Here is a 13,989-nt window from a genome sequence, read left to right as displayed (position 1 = left end):
GTGTGTGTGGGTAATGTATGGGTAGTGTGTGTGGGTAATGTATGGGTAATGTATGTGTGTATGGGTAATGTGTGCATGTGTGGGTAGTGTGTGTGGGTAATGTATGGGTGTGTGGGTAATGTGTGGGTAATGAATGGGTAATGTATGTGTGTGTGGGTAATGTGTGTGGGTAGTGTGTATGGGTAATGTCTGTGTGTGTGGGTAATGTATGGGTAATGTGTGCGTGTGTGGGTAATGTGTGGGTAATGTATGTGGGTGTGGGTAATGTGTGGGTAATGTAGGCGTGTGTGGGTAATGTATGGGTAATGTGTGTGTGTGGGTAATGTATGGGTAATGTATGTGTGTGTGGGTAATGTGTGTAGGGAAGCGTTCAAACACCTTCACTTTTTCCACATTTTGTTTTGTTACAGCCTTATTCTAAAATTGCATTTTATTTCCTCATCAATCTACACACAATACCCCATAATGACAGATATTACTCAGTACTTTGTTGAAGCGATTACAGCCTTGAGTCTTCTTGGGTTTGACGCTACAAGCTTGGCACACCTGTATTTGGGGAGTTTCTCTCATTCTTCTCTGCAGATCCTCTCAAGCTCTGTCAGGTTAGATGGGGAGCGTCGCTGCACAGCTATTTTCAGGTCTCTCCTGAGATGTTTGATCGGGTTCAAGTCCGTGCTCTGGCTAGACCACTCAAGGACATTCAGAGACATGTCCCGAAGCCACTCCTGTGTTGTCTTGGCTGCCTGCTTAGTGTTGTTGTCCTGTTGGAAGGTGAACCTTCACCCCAGTCTGAGGTCCTGAGGGCTCTGGAGCAGGTTTTCATCAAGGATCTCTCTGTACTTTGCTCCGTTCATCTTTGCCTCAATCCTGACTAGTCTCCCAGTCCCTGCTACTGAACAACATCCCCACAGCATGATGCTGTCACCACCGTGCTTCACCATAGGGATGGTGCCACGTTTCCTCCAGAAGTGATGCTTGGCATTCAGGCCAAAGAGTTCAATCTGATTGGTGGAGTGCTGCAGAGATGGTTGTCCTTCTGGAAGGTTCTCCAATCTCCACAGAGGAACTCTGTAGCTCTGTCAGAGTGACCATTGGATTTTTGGTCACCTCCCTGACCAAGGCCCTTCTCTCCCTGATTGCTCAATTTGGCCGGGAGGCCAGCTCTAGGAAGAGTCTTGGTGGTTCCAAACTTCTTCCATTTAAGAATGATGTTCTTGGGGACCTGCAATGCTGCAGACATTTTTTGGTACCCTTCCCCAGATCTGTGCCTCGACACAATCCTGTCTCAGAGCTCTACGGACAATTCCTTCTACCTCATGGCTTGGTCTTTGCCCTGACATGCACTGTCAACTGTGGGACCTTATATAGCCAGACCGGTCTGTGCCTTTCCAAATCATGTCCAATCAATTTAATTTACCACAGGTGGACTCCAAGTTGGAGAAACATCTCAAGGATGATCAATGGAAACAGGATGCACCTGAGCGCATTTTTTAGTCTCATAGAGAAGGGTCCGAATACTTATGTAAATAAGATATTTCTGTTTTTTTATTTTTTATAAATGTGCATAAAATTCTTACCTGTTTTTGCTGTCATTATGGGGTATTGTGATGTCATTATGAGGTATTGTGATGTCATTATGAGGTATTGTGATGTCATTATGAGGTATTGTGATGTCATTATGGGGTATTGTGATGTCATTATGGGGTATTGTGATGTCATTATGGGGTATTGTGATGTCATTATGGGGTATTGTGATGTCATTATGGGGTATTGTGTGTAGATTGAGGACATTTGTTTATGTAATTCATTGTAGAATAAGACTGTAATGTAACAACATTTTGATAAAGTCAAGCGGTCTGAATATTTTCTGATACCACTGTATGGGTAAATGACAATACCATGCTTTGTTTTAAAGTGGATTGTTGAGAGGCTTGACGTTACATTTCCACCCTAAAATTCTTTATACTCAGTGTAAGGGTATGTGCTTTTGAAACAAAAGATGAATGTTGTGTGTCCTGTTCCCCAGTGGATGACGAGGAGTCTGAAGGAGAGGAGTTCACTGTGAGAGATGGCTACATCCACTATGGACAGACGGTCAAACTGGTCTGCTCTGTCACCGGGATGGCCCTGCCACGCCTGGTACTACCCACCACTTCACTCTCTTACATCTGTTTCTCCTCTCTCCCTGTTTCTCTCCTCTCTCCATGTTTATCTCCCTGTTTCTCTCCTCTCTCCATGTTTCTCTCCATGTTTCTCTCCTCTCTCCATTTTTCTCTCCATGTTTCTCTCCTCTCTCCATGTTTCTCTCCATGTTTCTCTCCACTCTCCATTTTTCTCTCCATGTTTCTCTCCCTGTTTCTCTCCTCTCTCCATGTTTCTCTCCCTGTTCTCTCCTCTCTCCATGTTTCTCTCCCTGTTTCTCTCCTCTCTCCATGTTTCTCTCCCTGTTTCTCTCCTCTCTCCATGTTTCTCTCCCTGTTTCTCTCCTCTCTCCATGTTTCTCTCCATGTTTCTCTCCTCTCTCCATTTTTCCTACAGAACTCTTTATTTTTGTGTCTTGTATGTCTTTTTTATGTTAATATTCTCACTATTTCTCTTTATTACCAACACACACACACACTGAGCTCTAAGCAACTAAACCCTAAACAGCAGCCTGTCTGTGTGTGTCAGATCATCCGTAAGGTGGACAAGCAGACGGCCTTGTTGGATGCAGACGACCCCGTCTCCCAGCTGCACAAGTGTTCATTCTACCTGAAGGACACAGAGCGGATGTACCTGTGCCTTTCCCAAGAGAGGATCATACAGTTTCAAGTGAGTGAGACACTACCTTCATTACACGTTGAGACCACCTTCATTACACGTTGAGACTACCTTCATTACATGTTGAGACTACCTTCATTACATGTTGAGACTACCTTCATTACACGTTGAGACCACCTTCATTACATGTTGAGACTACCTTCATTACATGTTGAGACCACCTTCATTACACGTTGAGACCACCTTCATTACATGTTGAGACTACCTTCATTACATGTTGAGACTACCTTCATTACATGTTGAGACCACCTTAATTACGTGTTGAGACCACCTTAATTACGTGTTGAGACCACCTTCATTACATGTTGAGACTACCTTCATTACATGTTGAGACTACCTTCATTACATGTTGAGACTACCTTCATTACATGTTGAGACTACCTTCATTACATGTTGAGACCACCTTCATTACATGTTGAGACTACCTTCATTACATGTTGAGACTACCTTCATTACATGTTGAGACTACCTTCATTACGTGTTGAGACTACCTTCATTACATGTTGAGACTACCTTCATTACGTGTTGAGACTACCTTCATTACATGTTGAGACTACCTTCATTACATGTTGAGACTACCTTCATTACATGTTGAGACTACCTTCATTACATGTTGAGACTACCTTCATTACGTGTTGAGACTACCTTCATTACATGTTGAGACTACCTTCATTACGTGTTGAGACTACCTTCATTACATGTTGAGACTACCTTCATTACGTGTTGAGACTACCTTCATTACGTGTTGAGACTACCTTCATTACGTGTTGAGACTACCTTCATTACGTGTTGAGACTACCTTCATTACGTGTTGAGACTACCTTCATTACGTGTTGAGACTACCTTCATTACGTGTTGAGACTACCTTCATTACGTGTTGAGACTACCTTCATTACGTGTTGAGACTACCTTCATTACGTGTTGAGACTACCTTCATTACGTGTTGAGACTACCTTCATTACGTGTTGAGACTACCTTCATTACGTGTTGAGACTACCTTCATTACGTGTTGAGACTACCTTCATTACGTGTTGAGACTACCTTCATTACGTTGAGACTACCTTCATTACGTGTTGAGACTACCTTCATTACGTGTTGAGACTACCTTCATTACGTGTTGAGACTACCTTCATTACGTGTTGAGACTACCTTCATTACGTGTTGAGACTACCTTCATTACGTGTTGAGACTACCTTCATTACATTGAGACTACCTTCATTACGTGTTGAGACTACCTTCATTACGTGTTACGTGTTGAGACTACCTTCATTACGTGTTGAGACTACCTTCATTACGTGTTGAGACTACCTTCATTACGTGTTGAGACTACCTTCATTACGTGTTGAGACTACCTTCATTACGTGTTGAGACTACCTTCATTACGTGTTGAGACTACCTTCATTACATGTTGAGACTACCTTCATTACATGTTGAGACTACCTTCATTACATGTTGAGACTACCTTCATTACATGTTGAGACTACCTTCATTACGCGTTGAGACTACTTAAATTGACTCCATATTTGCAGTAACCAATCAGAATGATCTTGTGAGAAAATGTATTCTTGGATGGTGAACATTAGTTGGTTCCTACGGTAATACCCAGTTTACAATCTTCAAATTCTCCCGAGTGGTGCAGGTGTGTAAGGAACTGCATCTCAATGCAAGAGACAACAATACAGTCCCTGGTTCGAATCCAGGCTGAATCACATCCGGCAGTGTTTTGGAGTCCCTTAGGGCAATTGCAATTGGCCCAGCTTAGTCTGGGTTTAGCCTGGGTAGGCCGTCATTTTTAATTAAGAATTGCCTAGTTAAATAAAGGATAAATAATAATAATAAAAAATATATTTTTTTCAGGGGCAGAACGACAGATTTGTACCTTGTCAGCTCAGGGGTTTGAACTTGCAACCTTTCGGTCACTAGTCCAACACTCTAACCACTAGGCTACCCTTGCTGGATTTATTCACAGTCTTTGTTTTGCTAAGAGGTTATTCTTCCCCTTTTGGATTCCGTCTTCGATAGATGACGGATTAGAGTGAGAGTTAATATAGCGTTACGGTGATAGGCTCCTTGTGGAGGTGTTATCTCTACATCAGAGATCACCATAGAAACAACTAAACCAAGATTCATAACACACAGCTATGTTCATTTATTTATCGATCTATATCTGAAATATGGTGAAGCGCTAGCAGCTCCCTTTAACTTGTGTGTCTGTCTGTCTGTGTCTGTCTGTCTGTCTGTGTGTGTGTGTGTGTGTCTATCTGTGTGTGTCCCCCAGGCCACTCCATGCCCAAAGGAACCAAACAAAGAGATGATCAACGACGGAGCATCCTGGACAATCATCAGCACCGACAAGGCTGAGTACACCTTCTACGAGGGCATGGGCCCCGTCCACTCGCCTGTCACCCCCGTGCCTGGAGTCGAGAGCTTACAGGTTAGAGAGGGACACACACAGATATGCATGCACACACAGGCCACATCCACACTCCATTCCTATTATAAACAACCATTTGTTCCTCTTGCAGTGCTCCAAACAAACACCCTTTAGTCCCTTTAGTCCCTCCATTCCATCTCTTTCTCTGTCAACAACACAAAAACATTTATGCTTTTGTTCTATTTTGTGTGTGTGTGTGTGTGTGTGTGTGTGTGTGTGTGTGTGTGTGTGTGTGTGTGTGTGTGTGTGTGTTTAGCTAAACGGGGGTGGGGATGTGGCCATGCTGGAGCTGACGGGACAGAACTTCACCTCAAACCTGAGGGTCTGGTTCGGAGACGTGGAGGCAGAGACCATGTACAGGTACTGACAGACACACCTCGCTGCTCCTTTCAACTGTGGCTCAATACGGTGGTGCAAAATTATGCTACATTTGGCTCAATACTGTAGCTTGACCAGACAGAATACTGTAGCTTGACCAGACAGAATACTGTAGCTTGACCAGACAGAATACTGTAGCTTGACCAGACAGAATACTGTAGCTTGACCAGACAGAATACTGTAGCTTGACTAGACAGAATACTGTAGCTTGACCAGACAGAATACTGTAGCTTGACCAGACAGAATACTGTAGCTTGACCAGACAGAATACTGTAGCTTGACCAGACAGAATACTGTAGCTTGACCAGACAGAACACTGTAGCTTGACCAGACAGAATACTGTAGCTTGACCAGACAGAATACTGTAGCTTGACCAGGCAGAATACTGTAGCTTGACCAGACAGAGTACTGTAGCTTGACCAGACAGAATACTGTAGCTTGACCAGACAGAATACTGTAGCTTGACCAGACAGAGTACTGTAGCTTGACCAGACAGAAAGAATTTAGAATCAGAAACACTACTTCATTCTATTAAAGTCAAACTGAAACGGCCTCAAAACGATGAATTTGTTTTATCTATGCGAGACACCTTTCTGGGGAGAGGGGAAGGGGATGTTCCTACTCAGTCTGACCTTGTTACTCATTATAATCTCTATATGAGTACTAACCAGGGGATAACCCAGACAGATTACAGCCGTGCTTTGATCCAAGTCAAAGCAATGTTCTGCTAATGAGTACCAACTGAACAAACGTGAATTAAATTTCGGCTCAGATATTTCCATTTTCAAAGCACACCCTTTAGGCTATGGCCAAACATTCTTCAAAAGGTACTGTTTTTTCCTTTTTGATGTTGAATTTTCTAGATGAATTAGCGATCCCAGTGTTTATGTCTGCCACCCATGGAGGTGGAGAGAGAGAGGTCTTTAGATCAGATGAAAGATCTCCATGGTTTAATCTGTAATAAACGGTAGGATTCACCCTGGATTTAAAACCCCGCTGGGAGAACGTAGAGGTTGTTGTCTGCTGCAGAATGGCGTGTAAGTGGTCCTAATGTTGACTGAGAACGCCGCGATCCCCATTTGACCTATTTGTGTGAGATGTGTGTATCGTAGTGAGATTTTACAGGACTGTTTTTGTAGTCGTCAATCATAGACACTATGGAAAACACAACCCTCACATTAGTGCTTGATGGATCCATGTTATCAGTGGGGTATACTTGTCATTTGTTCAAATGCTCGAAGGACCATGAAAGACAATACTCAACCGACGTGGGATCTTTACATGACTGACCTTTTCTTTTTGTTTCTTTAGTCAACAGTGAGGTCGGCACACTGTGAGGGATTCAACCCAAATAGCTAGAGTCAAGCCTGTCTGACTCTCTCCTCTCTGCTTGCTGGTGTAGGTGTGCGGAGAGCATGCTGTGCGTGGTTCCCGACATCTCTGCCTTCCGCGAGGGCTGGCGCTGGGTACGTCAGCCGGTGCAGGTTCCCGTCACGCTGGTGCGAAACGACGGCATCATCTACTCCACCACGCTCACCTTCACCTACACGCCGGAGCCTGGGCCGCGGCCACACTGCAACGCCGCCGGAGCCATCCTACGGGCGGGCAGCGACCGCCTTTTAACGGCTAGCAGCAACAGCGCTAACAACAGCGACGCTAACAACAGCTACGGCCCCAACAACGCAGGAGTCACATCCTCTTCCACGGTTGCAGCCGTGGTGTCCTAACACAAACACACACACACACTTATACACACACACTTATACACGCACACAATATGCCTCGAGAGCAAAATGTACCACATGGTAAAAAGACTATGAAGTAAACTGACTCTCTAAAAGTGCTGCATATTGATTTGGGATTTCAAAAGAAGCTGAAAATGAAAATTGATCGGACGGAAAAAGGAGGAATTCAAAGATAGTTCCTATGTTAAAAGTTGTCAACCAGCGGAAATAAGAGAAACTGTGTGAACTCCTCGCCGCTGCCCTCTTGTGGTTCGTAAAGGACATGCCTGTCGGTTTATGGTGTTGGAGCTGTGTAACAGGGAGTTCCTATTGGCTCAGCGCGCCAGTGTCTTGAACGGAGACCACAACAACTATACATCCACCACATGTATAGTACATTAACTACAAGGTAGATTTTATGCGCCCCCCTCTGTTAATTTTTTCCCCCTCTTTTTTTGTCTCGTTAGTCGTCTATGTTACTGTAAAGGGAGGAAATGTATTGTTTTTGGAGGGAGAGTGAGGAGTGGACATAGTGGGGACACATAAAAATGTCATGACGATGCCATCGTTTTTGTGGACCAAGGATCTTGCATAAGCTTCAGTAAAGGTACATTTTCACCTGTTTTGTATGAAACCGTATAGTACACTTTTGTTACCAAATAGTTTCTATTCTCTTCCTCCGAGCTTTGGGCTTTTTTTATGTTGTCCAAATCCCGACCTGGCATGTGTATTATAGCTACCTTTACTTCTTGTCTCCATCAAATGCCTGCTTCTTTCGGTCTTTTTGACGGAACGTTGAATTTTTGATACTTTGCTAGTCTTGGGATTTATTTTTTACCTAACCAATGGTTTGTTTGTGTTAGGGAGTAACCTCAGCGGGCCTAATTTTTGTATTCTCATTGTTTTTTTTTAATGAAGTCTTTAAAAAGAAAAGCTTTAAGCAACGCCTCTGCCTTGCCTGCAATACTCTGTTCGCTACAAGCTACGTTTCCTTTGGAAAGTACATGTCTGTACATCAAACATGGAGCCATGGTGACGTGAATTCTTCCATTTTATTTAAAATGTTTAAAAAAAAACTAAAAACTGGACTTCCAGTTACAAAATAGTTTTGTCATTTTCACATTTAATGAGTCTAGTCGTTAAAATGAAATGGTAGCCTTAGTACAGTAGTATTATTACAGTCAACTAAAATCATGTCACATATCCAAAGTTGATATCATGTTGCTGTAGAAGTGTCCAGCGACGTCTTCAAATCTGTCAGTATATTGTGTTTCCAGGCCTTGGTGTCTTCCTGTGTATAGTTCTGGTGGCATTTAAAACTTTCGTTGGTTTTTGAAAACCGAAAAGACAGACACTTCCAATTTGATGTGGCCTTTACCGCTCACTTAAATGTCAAAGAGTAACATTACTCTTCCAACGACCTGCCCTTTTCATTTACGTAACTAGAACAAATCTGTGTGTGGTGGGGGGGGGGCAGTCGGGTCTTATCTCTGCTCATTACTAGGTTGAAGATGACAAAGGGGATTCTAATATCCCATAACTCTTTTCAACAATGGGACCAGCTATGCTAGTTAGCAACGGCACTAGTCCAATTAAGATGTTTGTTTTCTAACGCTGCCCAATGAAATTATTACGTTGTCCTAACCTGTAATATTTTTCACCTGGACTCGTTACAGGAAGTTCTTTCATTGGACAACATAGCATTATGGGTTATCTTTGTGTCACTGCTTCAAAAACACACTGTCATACATACGACCAGTGTTCTGGGAGATTTGTCGTTAAAACAAACTCTGTTCAGTGTAAAAGTACAACACTTACAGTACCAGTCAAAAGTTTGGACACACCTACTCATTCAAGGGTTTTTCTTAATAAAAAATTAAAAACTGTTTTCTACATTGTAGAATAATAGTGAAGACATCAAAACTATGAAATAACACATGGAATCATGTAGTAACCAAAAGTGTTTTATATTTGAGATTCTTCAAATAGCCACCCTTTGCCTTGATGACAGCTTTGGACACTCTTGGCATTCTCTCAACCAGCTTCATGAGGAATGCTTTTCCAACAGTCTTGAAGGAGTTCCCACATTGGCTGCTTTTTCTCCACTCTGCGGTCCAACTCATCCCAAACTATCTCAATTGGTGTGAGGTTGGGTGGTTGTGGAGGCCAGGTCATCTGATGCAGCAATCCATCACTCTCCTTCTTGGGTCAAATAGCCCTTACACAGCCCAGAGGTGTGTTGGGTCATTGTCCTGTTGAAAAACAAATCATAGTCCCACTAAGCGCAAACCACATGGGATGGCGTATCGCAGCAGAGATCATCCGTTCACCTACTCTACGTCTCACAAAGACACGGCGGTTGGAACCAAATATCTCAAATTTGAACTCCAGACCAAAGAACAGATTTCCACCAGTCTAATGTCCATTGCTTGTGTTTCTCGGCCCAAGCAAGTCTCTTCTTCTTATTGGTGTCCTTTTAGTAGTGGTTTCTTTGCAGCAATTCGACCATGAAGGCCTGATTCATGCAGTCTCCTCTGAACAGTTGATGTTGAGATGTGTCTGTTACTTGAACTCTGAGGTGCAATCTAAGGTGCAGTTAATTGCCGGTTTCTGAGGCTGGTAACTCTAATGAACTTCACCTCTACAGCAGAGGTAACTCTGGGTTTTCTTTTCCTGTGGCGATCCTGTTTGATTGATTTTTGCGACTTTCAAAGTTCTTTAAATTGTCTGCGTTGACTGACCTTCATGTCTTAAAGTAATGATGGTCTTTTACCAAATAGTGCCGTCTTCTGTATACCACCCCAAGCCTGTCACAACACAACTGATTGGCTCAAATGCATTAAAAGGGAAACTTTTAAGAAGGCACACCTGTTAATTGAAATGCATTCCAGGTGACTACCTCATGAAGCTTGTTGAGAGAATGCCAAGAGTGTGCAAAGCTGTCATCAAGGCAAAGGGTGGATACTTTGAAGAATCTCAAATATATTTTGATTTGTTTAACACTTTTTTGGTTACTTCATGTGTTTTTTTCATAGTTTTGATGTCTTCACAATTATTCTACAATGTAGAAAATAGTAAAAAAATTCAAATAAAATGAGAACCTTGAATGAGTAGGTGTTATAACATTTTTGACCGATACTGTATATGTCTACTTCATCACAGCACTCGTGCTTTCTCCGTTTTAGAGACATTGTCTTGCAAGCACTGTGACTCATTTAAAAGCCTTTTAACTAACGTCCTGTGGTTTTTGACCCGAACAAAACAATTACGTCACTGTCTGAAAGTAGCCAATGTACTTATGGTGATCTAGTCTTCTGTTAACAGTAACAAGGCCTTCTAGATGTAGGCTGTATCATTGAAGATGTATATTTAGAGAAACGTACAGCAATATTATACAGGTCGTGTCTCTTGAGGTTTGCCTGACCACCTACTTCACCAGCTTGTTTGTGTGTGTGTGCTCACGATCTGCTGTAAAGTCTGTAACAACGGATCGGTGAGCGAAACTCGTTCCGTTTCAACGTGTGTTTGTGCGTGTACACTGTTCATGTTCAACAACAATCAACGTTCTTGTAAAGATGGACTTCTGGTTGGCCAGGTTGGTTGGCCAGGTTGGTTGGCCAGGTTGGTTGGCCAGGTTGGTTGGCCAGGTTGGTTGGCCAGGTTGGTTGGCCAGGTTGGTTGGCCAGGTTGGTTGGCCAGGTTGGTTGGCCATCTTCTGATTTTGATCCAAATATAAAACAAGTGATTATTTCTCTGGCACAATAATATGTGGCTGAAGAAGACGATCAACGCCAATAGTTTGTGTTACAGTGGGACGATGTGCTCTTCCAGGAAGAACTATGATGCTGAAGCTTGAATATGTTTTTAATGAACAAGTATTACAGGCCTCTCTCATCATGTACCCGTCTAACAGTCAAATGCATGTAATAAAAGGGAACAAAAAAGTGCCAAGTTTCCTCTAAAAATACAAGCGTAAACAGATGGGATGCTCCTGCCCCCCCCCAACCACCACTTGTTTCTTCTGCCATTGATGTTAATGTAAACAGTGTAACATTGACAATATCTTTTTTATTATTGTATAAAGTTTCCCCGTTTTTGTTTTATTTTATGTTAAAGAAATAAGGTCATTACTGCCTTTGCTGCCTACTTTGGCGCCGGGAGTCGATTTACAAAAGGTCAGTTGCTGTCGGTCCAGCAAACAGTTGTTTTTATGTTTTTAATTCATTCAAGAATGGGTGCTATCAACCTGAATTGAGTAGTTTGCAGCATGGAACCAACATGAGCTTTGTCACCTATAACCTTACTATGGAATTACACAACAACGAGAAAAGCTACATGGCCTTTTCCAAACCCTTCACTCTATTGTCATGTCAATAAGGTGGTCGCTGAATCTTTTTGGGTTTGCTCTGTGTTTTCAGGATGTCAGCTGGGAGAAGTGAGTTCGGGAAACGCCTGCCTGAATCATTCTCCAGTCAGCTGTCTTTCTGCTTTGGGGTTTTGGGATTCTAATATCCCATAACTCTTTTCAACAATGGGACCAGCTATGCTAGTTAGCAACGGCGCTAGTCCAATTAAGTTGTTTGTTTTCATGGTCAAAAAAAGCATCAGTTCTCACGTTTTACTCAACAAGGAGAAGGCAGTTCTCTCTTACAGGGGTGGAATGTTGTTACATACCTTTTTAGAATCTGGACAAACGATTAACCTGGTAAAATACTCTCTTAACCTTGTGTGAAGCTTTTTGCAAATACTGTGTACATACTGTACTTGCAATCGGTTTTAATTTTGTCAGTCGTACTTTTTGTTTTCTTCCAAAAGCAGCTGTTTTTTGGGGGGGTGGGGGGTTAATGAGCTCTGAACAACGTATGTATGTATCCTCTAATATGCCAAATGTCTTTTTATAACATAGATTTGTCATGCACTGCTAAACAGGACAGAGCGAGAAGCAGCTTTAAATAAATGAAAAGCCGTGTGGGAGGAGCCTTTCTCTGACACGCTCTGCCTTGAATACTCCTCGAGACGATTGGCTGGCTGCATTATGGAGTAGTAATGTTTCCCTCTCCTCTGTGTCTCTCTGCACCTACGTTTTGACTTCACTCTCTTAGCTCTGCACGCTTAACTTCGCTGCAGTCCCATTTCTTATCTTGTCCCCCTCGCGCATCCTTTCACACACACTCTGTCTCCACCTTTCTCTCTCTGTCTCTGTCTCTGTGTGTAATGTTCCATTAATGGTAAACACAGAGGGGTCAGCCAGTGGTAGTATACTCAGCGATCGAAGGGTTTGCTGATGGTAGAAATCTGTGCAGTTTGTAACATTTTTAGCAATAACGTGAAACAAGGGGACTGTTTTTTTGATAACATTATGATTGGTTGTTTTGGTTTTTGATAACATTATGATTGGTTGTTTTGGTTTTGTACATATTGAAATTCCATGTCATTTAAAGGAAAAAAAAACAAGAAAAAAGTTGCTATATTGGCATATAAAAAAAAACAAACACAAGAAATAAAAAGTGACAATTATGTGTGAAATGAACTGTCTTTATATGTATGTTACATTGGAGGACCTGAAGGACTTAAAGCATAAACATGGTAACAGCCTTGTAAGGGGCTGACATTGCACTGCGAATAGACTGAATAGTCCATCTTTGATGCAACTCTACCTTCAGTTCAGAGGTTACCCGCTGGGCACAAACTGGTTAAATCAACGTTGTTTCAATGTAAGTGGTATCTACACAAGATATGGAAAAGTATGTGAACACCCCTTTTTGCTAACGGGTGTATAAAATCGAGCACACGGACATGCAATCTCCATTGACAAAACATTAGCAGTAGAGTGGTTTTACTGAAGAGCTCAGTGACTTTTCAACGTGGCAGCGTCATAGGATGCCACCTTTCCAACAAGTCAGTTCGTCAAATATCTGCCCTGCTAGAGCTGCCCCCGGTCAACTGTAAGTGTTGTTATTGAGAAGTCTAGGAGCAACAACGGAAGTGGTAGGCCACACAAGCTCACGGAAAGGGAGTGCTGAAGCACGTAGCGCGTCTGTCCTCTGTTGTAACCCTCACTGCCGAGTGGCCGAGTGCCAAACTGCCTATGGAAGTGGTGGAAACACGTTCTCTTGAATGATGAATCACCTTTCACCATCTGGCAGCCCAATGGACGAATCTGGGCTTGGCTAATGCCAGGAGAACACTACCTGCCCCAATGCATAGTGTCAACTGTAAAGTTTAGTGGAGGATGAATAATGTTCTGGGGCTGTTTTTCATGGTTCGGGCTAGACCACCTAGGTTCCAGTGAAGGGAAATATTAACGCGACAGCATACAATGACATTCTAGACAACTCTGTGCTTCTGTCTTTGTGGCAACGGTTTGTGGAAGGCCCTTTCCTGTTTCAGCATGACAATGCCCCCGTGCACAAAGCGAGGTCCATACAGAAACGGTTTGTTGAGATCGCTGTGGAAGAACTTAACTGGCCTGCACCGAGCCCTGACCACAACCCCATCGAACACCTTTGGGATGAATTGAAACGGCAACTGCGAGTCAGGCCTAATCGCCCAACATCACAAATGTTCTTATTACTGAATGGAAGCAAGTCCCCGCAGAAATGTTCCAACATCTAGCGGGAAGCCGTACCAGAA

General features: G+C 42.8%; 1 protein-coding gene across 2 annotated transcripts in view; it reads left to right on the top strand.

Moving 5' to 3' along the window:
* Positions 1–12,882, top strand: part of LOC118392688 (suppressor of hairless protein homolog) — a 106,789-nt gene extending 93,907 nt beyond the window's left edge. For both annotated transcript variants that reach the window (XM_052459314.1, XM_052459315.1), the window contains exons 7-11: positions 2,027–2,139; positions 2,671–2,811; positions 5,099–5,254; positions 5,511–5,614; positions 7,035–12,882. In XM_052459314.1, coding sequence (XP_052315274.1) covers positions 2,027–2,139; positions 2,671–2,811; positions 5,099–5,254; positions 5,511–5,614; positions 7,035–7,359 — 839 coding nt within the window. In that variant the 3' untranslated portion in view covers positions 7,360–12,882. The remainder of the gene's footprint in view (positions 1–2,026; positions 2,140–2,670; positions 2,812–5,098; positions 5,255–5,510; positions 5,615–7,034) is intronic.
* The last annotated feature ends 1,107 nt before the right edge of the window (positions 12,883–13,989 follow it).

Source organism: Oncorhynchus keta, chromosome 13 (genome assembly GCF_023373465.1).
Source record: "Oncorhynchus keta strain PuntledgeMale-10-30-2019 chromosome 13, Oket_V2, whole genome shotgun sequence".
NCBI classification, from domain to species: domain Eukaryota; kingdom Metazoa; phylum Chordata; class Actinopteri; order Salmoniformes; family Salmonidae; genus Oncorhynchus; species Oncorhynchus keta.
This window is presented reverse-complemented; position numbering and strand designations above follow the sequence as displayed.